The sequence below is a fragment of the Macaca thibetana genome, chromosome 10 (genome assembly GCF_024542745.1).
Source record: "Macaca thibetana thibetana isolate TM-01 chromosome 10, ASM2454274v1, whole genome shotgun sequence".
In the NCBI taxonomy this organism is placed as follows: domain Eukaryota; kingdom Metazoa; phylum Chordata; class Mammalia; order Primates; family Cercopithecidae; genus Macaca; species Macaca thibetana.
The window spans coordinates 42168788-42192167 of NC_065587.1; the positions used below are offsets into that span (position 1 = coordinate 42168788).

Genomic DNA, 23380 nt, shown 5'->3' on the forward strand with positions numbered 1-23380 from the left:
CAGTGGCACAATCATAGCTCACTGCAGCCTCAAACTCCTGGGCTCAAGCCATCCTCCTGCCTAAGCCTCCCAATTGACTGGGACGACTGGCATGCACCAAGACACCTGGCTGATATATACCTGTCTTTCTTTCATTTTTTTCCTTTTTTTAAGAGATGAGGTCCCACTACCGTTGCCCAGGGGTCTCAAACTCCTGGGCTCAAGCAATAATCCTGCCTCAGACTCCCAAAGTGCTAAGGTGCTAAGACTACAGGCGTGAGCTACCGCGCCTGGCCTGCTGTTGTTCTTTATTGCATGAACAATTGCCATTTATCAAACACCTCCTATGTGTTAAGCTCTCTGCTGAGAACTAGTCTTTGCAATAATTATTCAGAAAGTACATATTGACTACAAACTGGGGCAGACCTTCCTCAAGACACATGGGTACCTCCCCGTGGAGCTCACACCCTTTTAGAGGAGATACAATAAAAGCCAGGATGGGGAAGAGCAGTGGGGAAGAAGGGGAGGTAATGCTGAGCCACCTGCCCATGGTTAGAGACGCAGCAGGCCTGGGACTCCCGACGCTTCCCTCCTGCCTTATACCTGATCTAAGAAGGCCCTGCCGGGCACACAGTAGATGCCCAGGAAACGTCTGCTGAAGGGCTGGAGCCTCACAAAACCCTACTGATACAAACAGGCTCAGCGAAGCTGAGTGACTTGCCCAAGATCCTAAGAGGTGGTGGAGGAATCGCCTTTCCCAGAAAAGGACAAGCGCTTCGGAGCCACAGCTGCAGGGCTGCAGCCCCTGCGGACCCTGAGCCTTTAAACCCCGAAGCCCAGCCCGAGCCCGAGCCCAGCCCCGCAGCCACCACGTGGATTTAAAACCCACGCAGCCGCCGGGCTCCGGCCCCTCTCCCACCATTGGTCGAGGCCGCCAGCACTTGTATCCAATAGATCTTGTTTCTCCCGGAATCCCAACTTGGGATTGGGCCGTTTGCTGTGTCATTTCGAGCTGCCCATGACGTCAGCCTGTCTGGCACCCCGCCCCCCTTCGGTGTCTTGACTGCTGTTAAAGGAGCCGCAGGAGGTAGGACTTGAGAGTTGCTTCAGAGGCGCTATTAAGTAAAAATTTTTAAAAATTTTTCTAAATGAATGCTTATCGTAGAAAATATAGCAAACAATATGAGAAATATATTGCATTTAATCCATTACACAAAGCTGACCACTGTTAATATTTTGGCAAATATCATTTCAGTCCTTTTTCTAATAATATTTTTGTACAAAGTTGAGATCAGTTCTGCAGCCTATTTTTAAATTTAGTTTACATGGGACTTTATGTCGTCAATTTTTGAAAACATGGTTTTGAACAATTTTATGATCACTGACTTATTTACGCATCCCCTATTTGTTTTTAATTTCATTGCACTTTTGCTTTTACAAGTGAAGACAGGATCAACGTTCTTCTCCTTAAAACTCTGTTCACTTCTCTGATTATTTCCTTAAGATATGTGGTAGAAACGGAGCTACCGGTTGCAAATACTCATACTTTAAGGGACTAGTCCACATTGCAAAATTGTTTTGTGTTTATTCATTCAGCAAATATTTATTGGGCGTGACCACATGCCAGTCACTGCTAGGGGCTGTGGACACGGAGAATAAGACAGATGTAGCCCGTGCTGCCTTCAAAGACGCAATGCCAGTTTCACTGCCTTTAAAGCCAGCTCTTCTTGGACACCGATTCCCAAGCCCTAAACTGAGGACAGATTCACTTGGCCTGAGGGCTACCTGTGCAGATGGGACAAGACCGTGTCTCCAACCCTGGCACAGAGATGCAGGTGAAGGGCACAGAGTGTTTTCCTGGTGCCACCCCCTTGCGGGGACTGTTGGACACTGTCATGCCCTGTTCCTCTGGGCTCCCACAGTGCCTGCCTGGCATTCTGGATGCTTTGCAGACATCTCAGCATTTGTTCCTAGACCAGACACTGGGGACACACAGGACACAGTCTAGCTGGGGCGAGATACTGAAAGAAGCCACTCACAAATTCACACACACAAAATTATAATTTGGGATAAGTTCTCCAAAGGGAAGAAAAGGGTCTGTTTGTATTTTGTCCAGGACGGGGAGCCCCTGGAATGCACAGTGTGTAGTGTTAATCAGTCTCCCCTCCTATCCGTGGGGGGTACATTCTGAGACTCCCAGTGGATGCCTGAAACCTCAGATAGCACCGAACCCTATATACTCTGTTTTTTCATACACGTGGATACCTACAATAAGGTTTAATCTATAAATTAGGCATAGTAACAGATTGACAACAACAGCTAACAATAACACAGAACAATTATAACAATATAATGTAATAAAAATTATGTGAATATCGTCTCTCCCTCTCTCTCTCACACTCTCAAAATATCTTACTGTACTGTACCCACTATTTTTGGACCTTGGCTGACCATGGGTAACTGAAACCTTGGAAAGGGAAGCCATGCATGGGGTGGTGGGGGCGGGGGGACTACTGTAATTAACTTTTTCAAGAGATTGCTCCAAGCCAGGCCCTGTGCTCAGTGCCCTGTGTGAATTCCCCATGTAATTCTTGCAGTTGCCCTATGTGTGGATACCTGTCAGATCTCCACTTTTAAGTTGAAGAAACTGAGGCCCAGAGTAGCTCATTCACTTTCTCCAGCAAGGGCACACAGAAGTGGTAACATATACTTGCCTGACCCCGCCGTTTTCCGCATGCAGAATTCAGTTTTTGGGGAAATGGGCAGATGAGTGAGTAAGCCCATCAGGGGGAAACTGTGGAGGCAGAGCTGGCCTGCGCTAGTCACTGTGCAGTCCCACGGCTTGTTGCAGCGCCTGGCACGAGGTATGGAATAGCCTCCGTGCCAGGTGAGGTGCCCAGCATTAGCACTGCACACAGCCAGGCAGACACAGTCATGTCGGAGTCCTCTGTGATTAGTGTGGTCTTTGCTGTCACCCCCAGCCCACTCTACCTGCTTCCCCTCAAACCCAGCAGCGGAACACAAAGGGCTAACCTCTCCTAAATCTCTCTCATGTCATTGAGAAGCATACTTTTATATTATTAATTACTCCTAACAACAGTACAATGTGTCATTTGTGACAAGAGAGACGCAGAACACTTTTGGTTGGTTGTTTCTGGTCCATGAAGTCAGCTTGAATGACTAATAGTTCTTTCTGAAAGTGTTTCAGACATGAGTTAAACATCTGGAATCTTCCATTTCCCTCTCAAGCTCAACCTGTGCTAGAAAGGTCTGTGTATTAAGCTATTTAAGGTAACCAAAGACCCTGCGGGGCCTGGGCCGCTGTCAGGTGCTGGATGGATCCTAGCTCAGCTCTGCCTTTCTGTGGCACCTTGAATCTTCTCCAAGTCATGGCCCTCTCTGGGCCTCAGTTTACCCATCTGTCAGAAGACCAAATTGGCTCTAATGTTCCCTTCTGTCCTCTCCTTCTGCCCACCCCTTATCTCCCTGCCTGGCTTCCAAAGCCCTGTCTTTTCGGGAAGAATCCAGTTCCCTGCTGAAATTGAAAAACTGGACAGAAGAGAATGGGATGGCACCCTGGGGTGGAGGTGGGGGTGTCGTCTGTGGCCAATTTAGCCGAGCTTCTTTGGATTGCTGTTGGAGAACTCAACCATCTGACATTTGTCCAGCAGCAAAGCTCATGTATCAGTGCCTAAACAAACAAAATGCAACCAAGAAAATGTGCACACACACGCACAGATGACGCACAACACACGCATACCCTCACGGCAGAAGTATTCACATGTGTACCCCACACATATGTACAACACCACATGCACCCTCAAACGCTCAACACAGACGACACACACCACACGCATACAAACACCCCCACAGCATGAATATGCACATGTACGTCCCACATATACATGCAACACACACACACAAGCTCACAGTGTAGACCACACATGCACAACACGTCTTTCTGGCTGAGACTTCTGGTTCTGGTCGATACCATACAAACTCTCCTCGCTCTTTTCGGTAGGTGCTAGCCCAGATGACTGGCTTCTGGATACTCGGTTGGAAGGATACTTGGTTGGAAGGATACTTGGAGGTGGAGAGGGTGAGTGAGCGGGAAGACTTGTTAGCTGGTCATGAAGGCAGCCAAAAATGGGATTTGAGTGTGTTTGTGGCTAGGTGCCCCTCCCGCATTTACTCCAAGGAGGTTTGCCAAGCACCCACTGCAGGCCAGACTGGCCCGCCTGCTGGAGCTACCAATCAAGTGGAGGGGATGCTGAACTCACAGACACCGAGTCCAGGGGCCGCTGGGCCCTGTGCTGAGGCCTCCCGACGCTGCCTCTCCCTCACTGTGAAATCCTGCTCCTCCCTGTTCAGTGGCAGAGGGGATGCGGGTTCAGTGAGCTGAGCAGCCTGCCAAGGCCGCCCACGCCGGATCCAGAGCAGGTGCTGACGGGGCCTCTCTCACCACCCCAGCCCCTCCAGCCTCACTCCGCTGCAGAGTCAGCTGCCCTCGTTGTCGGAAATGAGTTTTTATGAACGAACACCACCAGTGGTGAGGCCAGTGGTGGATCCCAGGGAGCCTCCATGGAGCCAAGGGGGACAGTGCCAACCGAGTCCAGTAGGATGGCTAGGAAGGACCCAGTCAGAGGCAGTGAGGAGGGAGAGGGGGTGCATAAGGCGTCATTTGCTGAGGCTAACCCATGGGCTTTGGGGCCCAAGTACTGGATTCCCATCCCAGCTCCACCTCATCCTTAGGTCCCTGAGCCTCAGTGTCCCCATCTGTCAAATGGGAATAATATTAGCTTGGACTTCAGAGGGTTGCTGTGGGGATCCAGTGAGCCAATTTCTGGCTCACCGTAGGATCCCAATGCATATTTGTTGAATGACTAAGTGGAAGAATGTGAAGTGGTTAGAACAGGGCCTGGCACGGTGCATGGGCAGTGCCCAATAAACATTGGCTCTTACTAGTGTTTAAAAGTAAAACAAGAGAAAAACAAAACAAAACAAAACACAAATGAAGTCCAAAGTTGCTAACCTGTGAAAGTTGACAGCTCCAATTAACCCCAACCTAAGGAACAAAATGAGCCTGCTGGATGCCATTTCCGAAGGTGCTAAATTGGGAGGGGAGGTCACTAAGTTGCTTAAGGTTTCCCAAGACTAATTCTGCAGAGGCAGCTCCGTCCAGGCAGGCCAGGGGGTGGCAGGCAGACCGGGGCACAGATGGCCCTGAGAAGGGCCTCTGCCTTGTGCCCACAACCGGCTCCCCAAGCAGGACCTTTGTTGGCTCAGCCAGGCACTTTCCACAGTGGCCAGCCACCCTCGGCCAGCGGGCACAGTCAGGACATTGCCAGCCACCCTCGGCTGTGGCCAAAACCCACACTGACTTCCACGGGGTCCCAACTGGCTGCCAGTGGGGGCCTGGCATCTGAGCAGGACTGGTTACAGATTTGCAGGCCCCCGTCTTTAGAAATTGTTAACTATTAGGAATTCAAGAGGTCAACAGTAGAGAAGTAAACTAAACCAAAAAATAAAATAAAATAATACAATAAACCCCCGACCCTTCAGAGCATGTGGCCCTGGTGAGTGCAGGGGGGCTGCCCTCCCACAAAGCTGGCTCCGCGCCCAAGTCTGGCACCGCACAGAGGCGCGGCGCCGCTGGGAGCAAAGCCCCTTTACCTGCTGAAACAGGACGTTTCCTCTGGAAATATCCCCCCTGCCACAGATTAAACCCATGGGCAGGGCGGATGGTGGCACACACTGTCTGGAGTCCCAGAAAGGCCTGTCTCTGCAGTCACCTGTTTCACAATCCATTTGCTTCACACACCCATTTCACAACCCCACGGCCACAGCCAGGCCGGGAAATGTGTCCCAAACTCTAAACCTACTGGGACCATGAGAGTCTCCCAGTTCCTGATGCCCCCACCGGCCTGGCACCCCCTCTCCACTGTCTCCTACATGCGCAGCCCACGTCTCCCCAGAGAGGAAACCCAACCCTTTGGGCTCAAGTCGCCTCCAAACCCTCCCCCTTTATATTCTTCCCAGGTTTCGTCTCTCTGAAATTACCACCTGGACTCATCTTTTTACACATGTGATGTCAGCCTCACCTGTGAGCCTCAGTATGGCTGGGGCTGCACCTGTGGGTGGTCGGTAACTACAGGTGGAATGAGATGCCACCTCCTCAGAGAGGGCTTCCTTGATCTCACCCCAACTCTGGCCTTTGGCCTGTCATCACCATGTCTGAAATGACCTCCTGACCACATTGGCCTATGAGTTTGCATGTGTGTCTTTAGTCCCTTTGTCCCTCACAATGTCACACGAGGTCAGGGAGTTTGTTTTCTTCCCAGCCCTGTGCCCAGTACCCAGCACAGAGCTTCACACTGACTAGGAGCAGAATGTTTGTTGAATGAGTGAACAAAACCTTTCTTTTACTTCTGACTTGTGGCCTTCTTCCCAGGGACTCAGGCCTGCCCAATCGTGGTGCCCCTTCCCCACTCCCACTCCCAGCGGTGAGCCCTCCCTCCTCAGCCCATTAACACCTTGGCTGTGCCCATTTCCCCTGGGTAGAATCAGGGAGTTGTGACCTCCTCTGCCTGTGCCTGACAGTGGGCTCTGCCCCTCATGCCCAAATTGCCGGCATCACAATCCCTGGCACATCTAGGGTTACCAGATTTCACAAAGAAAAACACAAGCTATCCAGTTAAATTGAGATATACTTATACTAAACATTATTCATAGTTTATCTGAAATTCAAACTGAACTGGGTGTCCTGTATTTAATTCTGGCAGTCCTGGGCACACACGAAGCCTCCTGTGAATGCTGGCAGTCCAGCCTATGCTCCTTCCAAAGCAATTCTCCTTTCCTACTGCCCCGTCAGGGGCCCTGTCTGTGCTGGAATCATCATTCTCCTCATCTGTAAAATGGAAAATAAAATGATAGTGGTTCCTCCCTCCCAGGGTTGCCAAGATGATTAACATAACAACTAAGATGTATCCGGCCCCTTCTTCTCTATTTGCAAGGCATCAATCCCTTCATTCCTCGCAATCACACCATGTGAAGGTGCCATGAAGCCACCCATTTTGCAGAAGAGGAAACTGAGGCTGGAGAGGTGAAAGCACTCAGCCAAGGTGACACAGCTATGTCCCACTCATCTTTGGGTGACCCTCAGGTTTGGACCCTCAGTTCTGAACACTGCCTTAAGCTCTCCAGACAGAATCAACTTTGGAACTAGTGCCAGAGACCACTAAGTCAATCCCAGGTGATACCATCAGCACTCAATAAATGGTAGCCACTGCCATTGTCGCAGACAGATCAATGGGAGGTCAAGTGTTGTGGGTAGGTTTGGTTTCTTTAATCCACTGAATTAACTGGTTATTTTTGCCTGCTGGCAGTGCAGCCTCCATTGTGTAAATGCCATCTCACTTCCAAGACAATCAACGTGTGACTTCTCCCAGCCAGACTAGCCAGGTCTCCCGAGACTTCCCGGAGGGCAGGGGCTGGGTCTGGCATGGCTGAATTCCCTCGGCTCAGGGTTGCAGCTCAGCCAGAGTTAGTTGATTGAATGAATGAAGAAATGGCTGAAAGCAGGAGTGGTAAAGATGACCTCCTTTACCCTAGGAAGTGAATGGGACCCAGGTTATCTCCAGGCCCAGCCAATATTTGCAGTGGTCCCCCAAGGGCCGCTCAGGACCCCTCAGCTTTTCTCGTAAGTTGCAGAGGCCAAACTGCAGCAATATTTCCCCTGATAAAAGACACGCTGATGATACTGCCCCTTCCTCAAGGCAGGGGCTGAGGGAGCCCAGCTCACAGCAGGGTGCCATCTGGGGTAGACCCTGGGTATTGCCCCACTCCTGGGCCAGGGCCTGGGTCCTGATCTAGTGCTGGCTGTGGCTCCAAGAGTGAGCGTCTCCTCTCAAACAGAAGATGGTCAGTGACTCTGAACCTCCCTCTGGGCTGGGCATTCTTGGACTCCTCCAAAGAGCCTGGACCAGCCTGAGCCACATCCCTGGGCTTGACTTCTCCGGAACAGGCCTCCCAGTCTTTCTGGGGGAGCTCTGGCGGCACCGCTGTGCCTGTGCAGGGAGAGCAGGAACCCACTTCCTGCACCGGCTTTCTCTGAAGGATGAATTTACTCTGGTCTAGGTAAGTTCTCCCCTGAGGCCACCTTCATTTCCCAAATTCCAGCTTTTCCTTCTCTATCCAAACTGTTTACCAACACAATAACACTTTTTAAAAGCTTTTTTTGTTTGTTTGCTTTGAACACACACTAAGTCCCTGCTAATTACTAAAACTCCAGGCATTACAGGAATATGTGGATATTTAAAGAATCAGGACTATGTGGGAGAGGGAGAGGCAGCACCCCAGGGTCCTGGGTTGGAACACAGGCTCCTCCACCGTGTGACTTTCAACAAGCAACTTCCCTGACCAGCTTCCCGCTCTGTAAAATGGGGAGAATGACATTCGGCCACACTGAGTCGGTGTCAGGTTGAGTTAATATTTGGAGAGTTTCTGGCACAGGTAGGTGCTCCTTAAGTGCTTGTTAAATAAGTGAAGCTTTGAGAAAGTGTCTAAGAGGCGACCCACTAAATTCTTAAGAGGCTGGAGGTGGGCCAGGGAGGGGAGGTCTCTTATGTAATATTTTAATATCTTTTTAAACCAGAAGAATGTGTTCTTGTAGCACTCCTGTAATTAAAACTTAATGAAATAAAAGTACACCCCTCCCGCTCATATCCCTTTTGAACTCCGGCGCGCCGCGCCCCCCAGCCGGTGGCCCCTCGGGCAGCAGACAATGGGTGTGGATTCGCCCCAGGTCCCGCCGGCTGGGGCGGCGACTGTACACCAGTCCCCGACAGCTATTTACATGACAAGGGCTTCCGGGCGTGTCTACGCGAGTTCCCGTCTTTCCTGGTCGTCCTCCTTGGGTTCGGGTGAAAGCGCTTGGGGGCTCAGTGGGCCATGATTCCCGAGCTGCTGCAGAACTGAAGGCGGACAGTCTCCTGCGAAATCAGGCAATGGGTGATCTATCTTGGGGGCTTCCTCCCCCTTTCTCCAATTTCTCTTCCCTGAGCCCCCAGGGACCTTGTGCTCCTCAGAAGACAGGCTAGCCCCAAAAGCCTGGGTCAAGGACCCCAGGGACGGGGCCGAGGGGAGGGCGCACCAGCAACCCGCCCGCGTGCGGCTGGCACCGAGTTCGGCTCCCTGGCCGCGGGCGTGCGCCGGGCTGGCGTTCCAAGCTGACCGCCGTTGGGGAGAGGGCACAGCGCCCCTCCTCCGTTGCGCGGGTGCCGGGTCTACGTGGGCCGCCTAGCTCTGGCCCTTTAAGAGCCCGCCCCGTTTCCCGTCACCCCGCCCCCCGGCTCGGGGAGGGGGTGCGGGGGAACCTCGGCGGGGATTGGCGCAGCGCGCGCCCCCTCCCCGGCCCCCGCGCGGTGGGAACCGGCAGCCCCGTCTAGCGCTGACGTCAGACCGTCTGCCTGCCTCCGACCGCGGTCTCGGAGCGAAACCCGATCTCCTTGGACTTGAATGAGGAGGAGGCGGCGGCGGCGGCGGCGGCGGAGGCGCTCGGCTGGGGAAAGCTAGCGGCAGAGGCTCAGCCCCGGCGGCAGCGCGCGCCCCGCTGCCAGCCCATTTTCCGGACGCCACCCGCGGGCACTGCCGACGCCCCCGGGGCTGCCGAGGGGCGGCCGGGGGGGGCGCAGAGGAGCGCGGTCCCGCGCATTGAGCCCCGCGGCGCCCCGGGAACTTGGCGGCGACCCGAGCCCGGCGAGCCGGGGCGCACCTCCCCCGCCGCGCGCCTCCTGCATGCGGGGCCCCAGCTCCGGGCGCCGGCCGGAGCCCCCCCCGGCCGCCCCCGCGCCCCCCCGCGCCCCGCGCCGCGCCGCCGCGCCGTCCATGCACCGCTTGATGGGGGTCAACAGCACCGCCGCCGCCGCCGCCGGGCAGCCCAATGTCTCCTGCACGTGCAACTGCAAACGCTCTTTGTTCCAGAGCATGGAGATCAGTGAGTGACCCCACGCCCCCCTCCCCGGAGACTCCGTCGGGGTCGGACCCTATGTCGGGGCACAGCTGCGGGCGGGGGTCCGGGCCGTGCGCGCCCCCTCAGACCGAACGCTCTGCGCCCCGGCAGCGTCCGCCGCGCCCCGGGCGCGCCCTCCCGGCTCGCGGCAGCTGGCGGCCGGCCCGGCTTTGTCCCGCGGCGCTGCGAGCCTGGCACGGCCCCCGCTGTCCGCGCCCTGCCCGCCCTGACTCGGACCCGGGGCCCAGCGGCGGCGCACGGCGCGGGAGGGCTGGTGCGGGCGGATCCGTGAAGTTTCCATTTTATTTCCCTAAGGGGCAGTCGCGATGGAGCAATTAGGCCGGCTCTTTATCAACTTTGGGCGGGGGTGGAGGGGCGTGTGAGACACTGTCTGGTCTGCGAGGTGTCTGGGGCTCCGGGCGTGTGTCTGGAGTGTTCGCGGCGCTGTGTCTCGGGCTCTGAGTGGATGTCCGTGCGTCTGTGGAGTGTGCGTGGCTGCGTGGCTCTGTCTGGGTCTTCGGCGTCTCTCGGGGTGTCTGGGGGTCTGAGTCGCGGTCTTGCCCAAAAGTGCGTGCCTCCGAGTCTTCCTGCCTCTCTCTGTGTGTCTTTCCCGTGTCCGGGCCGGGGTGCCTTTCTTGAGCGTGTGCGTCTTTCTGGGGGTCTGGTCTGGCTGGGCCGGATCTGCGGACCGTGTGTGTCCAGGTGTCTGAATCCAGGGCTCAGCGCTGGCGCGTCTGGCCCAGCGTGGATCTTGAATGTGTGTGTGTCATTGTGCCAGTGTCTGTGTCCCCGACGCACCTATAAATAGCCTCTGTCTGGACAGCTTGGTTCAGTCTGGCTGAAGCCGTGGTTACAAAGGAGTCAAAGTTTGGGGCTGTTTGTGTTTGGGACTGCCTGGCCCTAAAAGGGGTTACTGGACCAACGGTGGGGAATGGGGTTTTGAACCTTGTAGCTAACGCAGCCGCCTGTGCACCCAAAAGTTGGGATAAGTAAGTCTGAACCTCCTGCACACACAGCCCACCTAGGTGGACATTTGGCTGAGCAGGGAATTGAACCACCACCTCCCGGGTTCTGGCTTCTAGCTTCTAGCCTACACCTTGTCCCCCAGCCCATCTTTTCGGGGACCTTTTGCTTCCCAGAGCTTTCGTTTCCCCATTCCCACTCTGAAGAAGCACCCCAGGTGAAGGGGCACACAGCCCTTCCCTGCCGGGGCCAGGCTGCCCCTAGCTGGGGCCCGGAGCTGGGAAGCAGCCGCCGTGGAATGAAGGCAGTGTCTGGGCAGCTCATAAGCAAGTGTCCGCAGGCGGCTGCCAGTTTGTGGCCCCTGAGCCTATACAGTGAGCTTTGAGTGGTAAAAATAACCAGGCTCGCTGGGCTTTGGCGGTGGGTCCTTCCATCCATCCACCTGGACACTCCATCCCAGCCTGGAACGGATAGCTCTCCCCCTACCCCCTCCAGCCGGCCTGCGCCAGCAAGGTGCCAGGAGGACCTGCCCAGAGCCAGCGTTTGCGGAACCGACTTGCCTTCCCAGAGGCCCTTTTGTGAACTCAGGAGGCTAATGAAATGCACGAGGATGTTATGAAAATCCGTTCGCACACGTTTGGAGAGTCTTGCCTTAGATGGATTGCTGCTTCAGGGCCCTGGTTGCCTCACTTTTTGCCCTTTGTTCTGTAAAGCTGCCTTGGGGACCTCCTGCTCAAGGGGCACACATCCTTGTGTCACCCTTATTCCAAGGGCTGGGCACAGTGCAGCATTTTACTCTTGTCTCTCTTTATGGTTCAGGACTTTAAAAAAAAAAAAAAAACAAGCATAGTTCTTATTTCTGTCCTCTCTTAGGCTCTTCAGTCCTTCATGATGTTTTTGAACTGACATAAAGGCCTCTTGCTAAATGCCTTGCTGCCACCCTCTGCACTTTGCCCGGCCGCCCCTGGCAGCCTTTAAGTGAGTAAGACCCTTGGGGTTAACACCTGGAACCCTGGCTGGTTCCAGCTGGCCCCTGGGTGCCCCAGTTAGTCCTGTGTTCTGTGTATACACAGCCCCCTACTTATTGAAAGAAAGCTGCAAGGCGCCAGGGAACCAACCAGTCTTTAAAATGCAGGTATACTGTAACTGTTTGTTTTCATCAGATTTCCCTGAAGGACTAGGGTGAGGAAGTAGTCAGGCCTGGTGTCTCCTGGAGTTTCTTTATACCAAAAGATAGGAAGGAAGCGAGGGGAGGAAAAAAGAAAGGAAAAAAGCTATTACTTGGTTTTTCTTTTAACTAGTAGTGGCTGCTGTTTTTCACCTAGTACATGCTGGGAGTTGTTTGCAACTAGAACTTGATGGATGGTTTGGAATTGGGCTTTGAGGCAGTGTCCACGTGGCTCCTATCCTGTAAGATACCTTGCTAGGTCCTTAAGCCATGATGGGCCTCACTCTCCTCATCTGAAGAATGAGACCGTGATGGATGAAATCTAAAATTCTATAGTCTTTCAAGATAGGATCTCTGCCCTGCTGAGCCTGGCTGGAGGTCAGTGGGCTGGACCCGGCTTCCCACCCACTGCCGATTCCCCTGTGTGGTCTTCAGCTACCCCAAATTTCAGACCTGAGAGGAGCCTGCGCAAGCTCGGGGTTCACATCCCTGGCTTATAGATGAGGAAAGCCCACTGTGGAAAGTTTTGCCCAAGGTCCAAAACCCACACCAGCCCCAGGCCAGGGTGGTTTCTCTTGGACTGCACACCCGCGCGCCTCTTGAATTTGGAACTTGGGCCCCAGGGCAGGTCCTCCTTGAAATTGGGGGCTGGAGGAAATGGTCAGAGCCCCTTCGTGTCTGCTCTCAGGATGTTGAATGGAGTGGGCTTGACTGTAACAGGATACTCCTGGGGCCCCATTTTTTCTGAGAGTCAAGGGATGAGGTTGCTGTCTGGTGGCAATTCAGTGTTCCCAAAACATACCCGTGGGAAAACCCTTTCTTTTAAAAAGCCAGGGGTCCTGGGATTAAAAGCAGGCAGCACGAGTGACAGCCTAACAGATGACAGCCTGGAGCTTGACGCGGCTACTTTTGAGGAAAGGACTCTTGGCACCCGGTTTTCCTGGCAACCTCATCTACCTCATTTCAGTTCAGCTGCGTCTCGGAGAGGACCCCCTGGTCTTTCTCCTCTGGCTGTTATCTCAAATTTGGGGCCCAGATGGATGCTAAGTTGTCTCTCTCGGGAAAAGACTGAACCTGGGGCCATCCGGTGTCTGCTCAGGCGGGAGGCATTTCCTGAGGGTCCTGGGAGGTGCCCCTGCCCTGGGCCCATCTCTGGTGGTATCTACGGTGACAGCTGTCTTTTTAACACCACCCACTGGCCAGAGTCACCGAGCCTCTGATTCCTCTTCTCCAGCCTGTTCCAAACAAATATGAGAAAATATCAGAAACTCACAGGACACCCAGGTTTCCCTGGGTTTGCCTGGCACATGCTGTTTTGACACTTGCTTGAATCAAGTGAGGGTATAGAGACAGTGCCTTGGCACTGTGACATTCTGAGCCCAGTAATTCTTTGTTGGGAGGCAGGAAAGGCCGTCCTGTGCTCTGTAAGGTGTTAGCAGCACCCCTGGCCTCTGCCCACTAGATACCAGCACCCCTCTCCCAGGTTCGACAGCCAGAAATGTCTCCAGACATGGTCAAATGCCCCTTGCTGAGACCACTGTTTAATCAATTAGTGGTTTCTCCTAAGGGGCTTGAGGGCCAGAGGGCAGCATCTGCGTTGCCAGGAGACCCTCAGTTCCCATCAGACGTCCATCCCTGTGAAGGCCTGTGGCCACTCCGCAGCCACTCATCCACTCAGCTTTCCTGAGTGCCTGTTGTGTGCCATGAAGCAAAGACAGGGGCTTGCTCTTGAGGTGAAGTTTTCCCGTTTCCATCTTGGATTTGCGTTTCGAAGGAGAGACCCCGGCGTTAGTGAAAGCTGATGTTTTGGATCGGGGTTAAAACACAGACGTCTAACACCAGCTGTTCTCCCCTGTGGGCCCGCTAAACCCTGGGACTTTTCACCCGCAGGTTTTCTGACTGTCTGGGTTTTAGGTTGTGGTGTACTAAGGGAGTTATTAAGGGAGTTGAGTTCTGTGACCCGAGTCTTAGGTCAGACAGTTGGCCGCAGCTTCCCAGGAGGTCTGGGTTAAGCCAGCTACACTGCCCAGTGTGACCCAGGGTCGAGGTGAGTTTAGCGTTTGTCAAGGCACAGAATAACTAATTGTTCCTGTACAAACACACACACGCCTGTGAGTGGGTGCTTGCATGCGCACACGTGCAGACACACACACGTGCACACACACATTCATACACAGGCACGCACAGCTTCTACTCCTGTCGGTCTTTCCTGCCCTCTTCTCTTTGGGTTGGGAATGGTTAAAACTTCTGGCCACGTAAGAAGGGGGAAGAGCGCACGTTCTCCCCTGTAAGTGGTGCAAACGTATGCACTCTGTCCGAAAAAGAAGGAAAGTGGAGCCGTGTGTGCTGCTGCCCAGGAGAAGTGAGGCTGTCGGGAGGTCCGTGGAGGCTGGAAGCGTCTACAGCAGAGCTGCCTCCCTCAGGAGCCCCAAGGCAGCCTCCATGCTGCAAGATGCACCCGCCACCAGATTGCCCCAGAGCCACGGGGTCAGGTGTTCCCACATGCCTACCCCCACCATCTCCACTCCCAACTTGGCCCAGGGCCAGGGAGTTTAAATGTTTATAGTCCGGTCAATAGTTTAAAAGCCAGAAATGTTCAGAGGAGGGTGCTGGTGGCAGGGTCCAAACCTGAGGATTGGTGTGGCCTTCTCGCTTCAGGTGTTCGCATCCAGAGACCAAGTTCACAGGCACCCCGGTGTCTGGGATCCTGCCCAAAGAGAGGGAACTCTTACACGGTGAATTTCGGAGGCTGTGCTGCTGCCAGCCTCGGGTTCTGTATGGTGCACATGCTGAGAGAAGGAGATTGAAGCCGAGGGCCCATTTTTTGCTTTTTACAAAGTGTTGCGTAACGCACGCATGGTTGGGGCACGTGCAGGAGCTGTGCGGGAGGCGGACCTGCTCCTCATGCACCCTCTGGAGTGACGAGGATGGTACCATGCCATGCCAGGGGCTCCCCGAGGCTGGGGGAGCATGGCTCAGGGAAGCAAACTCAGTTGTCTTTGGGGTGGGCTCCAGGGAACCGGGGGCAAGAGTCCAGTTTAAAGGCACTGTGACCAATGCTCAGCCCACCATTGCCACGTGGGCCCTGAGTGGCCAGATCTTTCCATTCCAGGGCAGCTGAATGGTTAGATTTTGACATAAAACTCCTGGGTTTTAAGTGTGGCAGTTCCTTTTGTCTCCCCTGTCACCAAGAAGCCCCACAGAACCTGCTGGCAGACCCCATCTGTCCCATCAAGTGACCTGCCCTGCTGTGGGTGGGTTAGGAGTGTGACTGAGGGCCAGAGGGATGGAGATGTCAAAACTTGCTGGTCCCATCCCCTTTGTGCTCCCCTTCACTGTCACCTGATAGGTCTGTAAAGTGGGGTGATAATAGCCCCTGTGCTGAGGGTGCCGAGAGATTCTGGCTGTGTGCGGCCTGGTGTCTGGCGCAGCTGTGTGTTCGTGGAGGTGGGCGGTGGTGGGGCGGATTGGACTCGATGGTCCTTTCTGCCTGGTTCCCTAGCGGTCACTCTCTAACAGAGTGCCTAGTTATGAGAAGGCCTTCACCAGAAAAAGGTTTCCCACCCTCGGACTAGCTGGGAAGGTTGGAATCAACAGGCCCATCTGGGGCCCATGGCCTTGAACATGGAGGTAATTGACTATCTGTGTAATACTCCTTGTCCTTACCAGGTCCACTGCAAACCTGGCTGGCAACGACCCCAGCTTGCCTGTTGCCGGCCCAGGAAGCCCCAGACAGTCTCTTCGGGCCTGCCAGCAGGGTTCCCTTAATCCACTGCCAGGCTTGGTGGACAGAGGCTGGAAGAGGGGGTACAAGGCAAGGCACAAAACAGTAGCTTCTGATGGTTTGGGGCTTCCCTTTTTGAGAATCAATTGAAATTTTTAACAGGTGAGCGTATGAGAGGCAAACCGTTGAAAGAAAGGCCCTGATCTCCCCTACCCCCATTGACAGGTGCAGCAGCGGGAGGGCCGGGGAGGGGCCGGTCTTCAGTTTCACTTCTGCTCCAAGCACTCCTTCCTGCCTGCTCCCCGGGGTGGGCTGCACCCCTTTGCGAAGCTGTGATAGTGCCGAGTACTGACAGTCAACCTCGTTTTCCCATTGGATGACACTACAACGCCAAACCTTGACACCTCAGGGGTCTCGTCAGGGTCTTGTCAGGCACTGGCAGAACTGCTGGTCACCAAACTGGGAAAAATCCCAGAATGACTTACCAGCCAGGGCAGGGGCTTCAGCACCCTGGGGTGGACGTGGAAGAGCTTGGGGCATCCCCAAGCTATCCGAGAGCCACAGAATGGCTTCTCTTTTCTGTTCCCCGGGTGACTGATGGATTTTTGTGCTTCTGCTTTTTTTCCTAGCTGAATGTGAAGAGATTATTATGTGCCAGGTATTAGTGAAGCATTTTTCTCAGTGTTCAAAACAACCCTGAGAGAGCTACTGCACCAATTTGCGAATATAAAAATGGGATCAGAGAGGGTAAGATACTTGCTTGAGGTCACACAGCCAGGAACTGATGCTCCATTGGGACTCAAACCCAAGCTCCCTGACCTTGCAGCCCACATTCCCAGGCTTTCTTTTCCACCACATCGACCTCCTGAGCTCCAGGGCCTTCTTTGCAAGATTGGCCATTGCAGTGGTATTTTAGGCTCCCAACAGTGCAAGCCCATATTGGACCATTTGTTAGGGAAGAACACATAAGAATTGGCCACCTCTCAGAGCAATTGGGTCCATTCTACTCTGGCAAGACACTGGCTGACATTCATTGGAAATGCCTCCCCAAAACACACGTGCCTTGCCAGACTGTGTGAGGAGCCGGTGTCTGTGTCTCCAGCTCCTCTATGCATCTCTGACATACCAGCACCAACAGATGTCGTGGCAGGGGTTTAGGGAGTAGCTGGGGAATGTTCCCAGGGAATCAAATGTAGGCTTGATAGGGGACATCACTAGACACAGCCTCCACAGGGGCTCGGCGTTCAGCACCATTTGCCACGCACCTCTGACCTCCTGTGCTGTTCCCAGGGCCGCAGAATGTCAGGGAACGACACAGATGAATTCCTGCCCTCTGCAAGCTGCCGCTCTTGTAGGGAGACAGGTGAAAGAACAGAGGGTAGCTGAGAGGCCACACTCAGAGGCACCTTCAGGGCCTCGCCTAGGGAGACCCCCAGCCTGGTGTCCTATTTGGGGCCCACAAGCACCCTGGTCTTCCTCCTGTCACACCTGTCATGGCAGTAATCCAATTTTTGTGTCATTAGCTGTGCCATGTCTGCTTTCCCCCCAGGCACCAAGCACAGAGTGGTTGTTGGTTGTGTCCTGAACCTGGTAGGAGTCTAATATGCATTGGATGAAGGGAGGAAGTGGGCAGGCGAACTTGCAAGAGATTCCAGATTCTTGTGTTCAAGATACAGGCTTTGAAGACCTTCATTTCGGGGGTGAGCGTGGTATCCTCCTGAGCCTCCAGTTGACCCTCTGTGAAGTGGAAGGAAGAATGACATCTGTTTTATGGGGTTGTCAAGACTGTTACCTGAAAAGCACCTCTGGCACAAAATGTGATTTTTAATGCTCCAAAGTTGCCACTATTTGGGGCAGGAAGCTGTGCCTGAGTTTCATACCTGCCCTCTCTTATAGAGCTAAGGGACAGGTACAGAAGTCAATGCGCACCCACCTCCCCTGCACCTGCTTCAGTTGTCCTGTGTGGCCAAGGTTTCACAAGTGATGGCTTTAGTTCTACAAAGGCCATCAAATGGCAAAAATGCATTGCCAGGGCTTGCTGCAAGCCCCCAGAAGGAGAATTCCTAGCGTGGTTCTTCTTGGCACACACTTGCTGCAGACTGGGAGTGTCCTGGGGTTAATATCCTCCTCATGGAGGAAGGTGGAGTTTGCTCAGAGGTGATGTTGAGATGCCACACGTTGAACCAAGCTAAGCAGCTATTATGACTCAACTTCGGCGGTATCAGGTGGTGATCAGCTATTCCTAGTGCTCCAGCACATTCTAGTATGTATTTGTTGTTAATGGGGATGGGGGTAGGAAGAAAGGTGGCTTGGAATCAGTCCCTGCCATAAACTAATAAGGAGTCAGAAAGGTTAGAAGTATAGTCTGATTTTCTTCTTTTTTTTTAATTTTTTTATGTCTTTTATTTATTTATTTATTTTTATTTTTATTTACTTATTTTTTTTTGAAATGGAGTTTCGCTCTGTTGCCCAGGCTGGAGTGCAGTGGTGTGATCTCAGCTTACTGCAACCTCTACCTCCCGGGTTCAAGTGATTCTCCTGCCTCAGCCTCCCAAGTAGCTGGGACTACAGGCGTGAGTCATCACACTTGGCTAATTTTTTGTATTTTTAGTAGAGACAGGGTTTTGCCATGCTGGCCAGGCTGGTCTCAAACTCCTGACCTCGGGTGATCTGCCCACCTCGGCCTCCCAAGGTGCTGAGATGACAGGTGTGAGCCACCACGCCAGGCCCCTTTTTTGATGTCTTTTAACTAAAATCTTTTGTGATTGTTTCAGTGGGCTTGGGAAATGGCTCTATGGCAGGAAAGAGAGTTTTAATTATTGGTAGCAAGTTGAAAATCCCCACTGGCTCGGGGATCTGGATGGTGGATAAAGGTTGATTGTGACCTCCACAAACCAACTCTTCACCATCAGCAAAAAACACCTCCCAATCCTCCTTGGCAGTGGTGCTAGGCTCCCCCCAGGCTGGACGGCCACAGCCAGAACCAGCTAGCGGTCGTGCAGTTTCGAGATGCCACTTTGCCTTTTAAGCCCTAAGAAACCGTCCTATATCCTTTGCCCCCCAATATAGGCTTTTGGAGTTTCAGGGGAGGTGGCTGTGCCGTGTGCTTATTTGTATTGATAGAAGTTGCACGATCTTGACACCAAATAGATCAATAAACATTTTGACGGTGGAAGCAGAATTATTGTGTGCCTCAGTTTCCCTGTTCCCCAGAACATGTTCTGTAAAGCGTGGGCCTGTGGTGGGGTCTGTCAGTGGCAGCTGTCAGCCTCTATTGTCATTGGCAGGTTGTCATGGATTCCCAGTATGCAGGTCGCATCAGCATCAGGAGTGGAAGAGTCTCTGCTGGTCCTTAAGGTCTCCAGGAGGGGCCGGTTCCATCGCTGGCTTTGGGAGCATGAAAGTGACAAATCCAGCCCTGAATTTGTCTGAGTGTCAGTGGTTAAGAATATAAAAAGGTGTGTTTTCATATTTAGAGCCACGTATCTTCAAGTATATACAGTAAACATTTGCATTTTATGTATGATATATGTAAAACATGGACTGTCAAAACATGTGAGTTCCAACCGCCGAGGCTGGGAGGCTTCTCTGAGGTCCCTTGTTGGAGTCCACCATGAGCATCCCACCTCCCACAGGTGTGTCACAGGGCAAGCTCAGGTGAGTCTGACCTTCTCCCTGCTTTGCCCTGGGTTCCCCCCGGCAGGTGAAATCAGATTTTCCAGGCTGTGTCCTCAGCAGCAAGAGAAGTGGGAAGTTGAATCAGTTTTCAGAAATGTTGAGCAAATGCAAACTGCTCTTTCCCCCAGGAGGTTTTCAGCACCAGTGGTCGCAGGTGCCTGGTTGCCCCTCTGCTCATCTAGACCAGATCCCGAGAGACTACCCTGCACCCCACACGCCTTGCTCAGCCTGTGGGGCAGTCCTGGCACCTGGTAGTTGCGCAGGGAGAGAGACTGTGGCAGGGTCCAGGGGCTTTTTAACACAGCTGAGCCTCTTTCTAGATGTGGAGTCTTTGGTCAGCTCCTTACGCTCCCTGATCTTGGCTGCCTCATTTATAAACCAGGATTTATAATTGCTGCACAGAGGTGATTAAATAAATTGTCTTTTAAGCACCTATCACAGGGCTGATTCTTAGTAGATACTCAATAAATGGCCACGAGGGTGTTGGTGCTGATGGTAAGTAGGGATTGGTGGTAAGCGGGCCAGCTGCCCGAGAGTGTGAGTTGAGTGGAGCTCAGGTTGGCTCCCTCTTGCATCAAGCTGCCCACTAGACTTGCACATCCCTGATATGGGTGACACCCACAGACTGCACAAGCTGTCCCGTAAGGTTCAGATGCCCAGACAACAAGATTCGGTTTGAGCCCGTGGGGTGATTCATCCCGGAGGCCACACTTCCTTTAGGGAGGCTCAGAATTTGCATGGGGCCACAGCAAACGCCTTTCTTCATTCCCCTGAGTTATGCAGCAGGTAACAGAACTTCGATCTGAAACACTTCGTGGATGTCAGTTGAGAGATGGCGTGAGAGTTTGATTATGGTCAGTGATGTGCTTCAGACTCCCAGAGAAGGGAGAATCTTGATGTCCTCTTACGGCTGCTACATTTAAGGAATAAAAAATAAAAGTTAATACAGAGACTTTTGCCAAGTCTGTGTGTGTGTATATCTATATGTACGTGCTCACGTCTTAGGATTTCTGCAAGGTCCGGAACAGCTTTTTCCAGAAGAAGGTGGAAAGTGAAGCCAGGGAACTTCGCGCAGGTCTGGGAACCCTGCAGGAACTTGGTGCCTGCCCCGCCTGTTCCGCAGATTCCCCTCACCGGGCTGAGCTGATGTCTGTAGCTGGCCAGAGCTCTAATTGCCTTCCTAAAGACAATTTAGTCGGTAATAATTCTATAAACCTCTGAATCAACTTTGCGCAAACACCCTGAGTAATTTCTTTGTTCTTTTCTTTCTACTTTGTAATTGGTGTCTGTAAAAGCCAAAGGTTTGGTCTTGCGGAAGGCGTGATTCATTTATTGGTGTCTCTGCCTCCTCGTTATTGAGTCATTTCAGATGCCATCTCAGTGAGCCAGGGCTGATTCATATGGGGCTGAGCTTAGAAGCCAATAGGGTCACGGCCATAGGAGGAAACTGGTTTTCTAATCTATTTATGATAGGGGAGAAAGAGGCGGGTGTATTGAAATGATGGAGAGGGTGTCATTACATGGGTGAATATAACCGATGAAATAACACCAACCAGCTTTTAAACACCACTCCATTTGCTGCTGTTGATTGTTAGGATAGATCGCAGCTCAATGTACTCCTATCTCGGGTGTATCTCTCCCTGTGTTTATGGATCTTGATCTCTGAGCAGGCTGACACGGGAGGGATACCCCCGCCAAACCTGGAGGGACGTTTCAAGTCATAAGCCACAGATGCAGAGAATGTTGCCTCTTTAAAAAATGTATCAGCTGGACCTACCATGAAACACATGTTTAAATGTTTAGGCTCACGTGTAAGGGAGCCTCTGCCCCATTTCCCACTCATTTCTCCAACAATGACAATTATTAGATGTTTGCGGTTGTTAGTTCTTTGCATTATTCTCCAAACTGTGAACTTACACATGGTGCCACTTATTTTGCCTGATTTTATTAGTTGCTTTGGCCCTGAATTGTCACTGTCCTCCCATCTAGAGGGTAATCAGAGTTGCTTGCCACATGGCCCAGAGGTGTAATTATGAGTCCAAATTCCAACTGTCCATATAAATCTAGGCTCTGCCTGCAAGGGGAATATTTCTTCCTGCCGTGCTTTCCTCTGGTTTGTTCCCCATCTGCATAGCTGCACTGCATCCTCCACTCTGCATCGGGGAACAAAGGCCTGTCTCAGGTAGTTTTGAATATCCAGCTCCTAGCCCAGGACCAAGTGCAAAGCATTCCATTGGTGTCTGTCTAGCTGCTGGCTGGATGGCTATGAGAAAGTTCACTGGAGGAGAAATTTGCCAGTAACCCTGTAGAATCCAGCCAGTATTTATTGAGCTGTCTGGTGACTTTCAAAGTATAGATGAGGGATGTTGAGTGCACGGCATTCGATCGGCATCCCCCATTTGCTGCCCATAGCAGACATTGCTAATCAATTGCACCCTCCATCCTTGCTGGGCTCAGATCCTCACCGAGGTGGTACTGCCAGTGTCTGCTCCCAGTCGGGGTTCAGAGAGGGCTCAAGTGATGACACCTCTTGGCCATCGGGATGTGGATGATCCTTATGGAGGAAACTGGAAGTTGTGCGGACAAACGGCTGACTAAAAGACTAGTGGGGGCTGCAGAAATCCTGGTGCATGCAGCCACCAGGACCAACTCCCATCTGCTCCTCCTTGTCACCCTGTGTGAGTCCCAAGGCAGTTCTTTCCATGAGTTCTACGGACATTCCCCACCTGTGGATGGCTTAGCCCCACACTTCAGCTGCCATGTAGCGGGGACCTTCCAGCACTTTAGTGAAGCAGCATCCAAGTGTGACTCCAAGAGCAAGGCTCCCCAAAGAGCATGACTGCCCGGAGTAAGCGTTATCCTTGGTTCCTTGACAGTATGTTATTTTTCTTTTTTAAAAATCAAGAGTGAAAACGGAAATATGCACAGAGGCCTCCATTTTCTCTTGCCAGCCTTTCTACACAAAAGTCTTGAGCTCTGCTCTTCGAGGCATTCCCTTTCACTCTAGTGAGAATGAGCTCTGGATCCTTTTCCCAGAATAGACTCGGGGGGGAATTGAGGGTGGGGTTCAGGAACAAAAACAAGAAAGGGGAGAATCTGGGAAGCAGTTAGTATTTAGGGAATGAACTTGACACCCAACAACTTTATCTCCTTGTTTTTCTGGGTTCTTGCCTGTGACATCGTGGCGTTTTGAACCCTAGTGATTCCTACTGACAGTGGCTCAGGTGCTCACTGAGCACTTTGCACACTCTGTCTCATTCATCCTCATGGCAACCCCGTCACGTGGAGGAGGAGGAGCTGAGTCATTTGCCAGGGATCGCCCAGCACACCACAGAGCAGGGTTTGAACTTGGGCTGCAGTGTCTTGGCACAGAATGGGAGGGAGAGTCACAGAGAAGCAGGACCGCTGGCCAGCCCATGGTCAAAGGGGAAAGTTCTGGACACAAGGTTTTCCTGGCATTCCTGGAGCCCCAGGGGCGCCCGGGCTCATACCTCTTTCTTCCTGAAGCCTGTGCCTCACTCGGCTAGGCAGGGATGAGCCCACCTTCCCCTGAGCCTCAGAACCGCGTGTCACTTGGTTTAAGGGATGGGCTGATTGGGGGCCTCTGCTGCTTCCTCCTCTCCTCCCATCCTCCACACACTTCCCTCCTTAGAAGGGTACCTACAGTGATCCCTTGGGCTCAGAGCGGGAGGGAGCAGAAATTTTCGGTAACAGGTTGCAGCTGAAGGGAGAAAGTGGTCCCTGTGACCAGTGGGGTGCTTGGGCAGGATCTGAGCTCCCCAGGAGGGGTGAGGAGAGAGTCCAGAGAACATCTGGACTGGAGGGACCCTCTCTAGCCTTCTTCTTCTCAGTCCTGGCC

At 52.9% G+C, this 23380-nt stretch overlaps 1 protein-coding gene across 2 annotated transcripts in view; it reads left to right on the top strand.

The window, feature by feature from the left end:
- Window positions 1-8838: 8838 nt before the first annotated feature.
- PMEPA1 (prostate transmembrane protein, androgen induced 1) overlaps window positions 8839-23380 on the top strand; it is a 61805-nt gene continuing 47263 nt past the window's right edge. The window contains exon 1 of one of the 2 annotated variants that reach the window (XM_050745613.1): window positions 8839-8988. In XM_050745613.1, the coding sequence (XP_050601570.1) occupies window positions 8985-8988 (4 nt within the window). In that variant the 5' untranslated portion in view covers window positions 8839-8984. Of the gene's footprint in view, window positions 8989-9432; window positions 9974-23380 lie in introns of those variants that run through there. The other variant, XM_050745612.1, reaches the window with a different exon arrangement.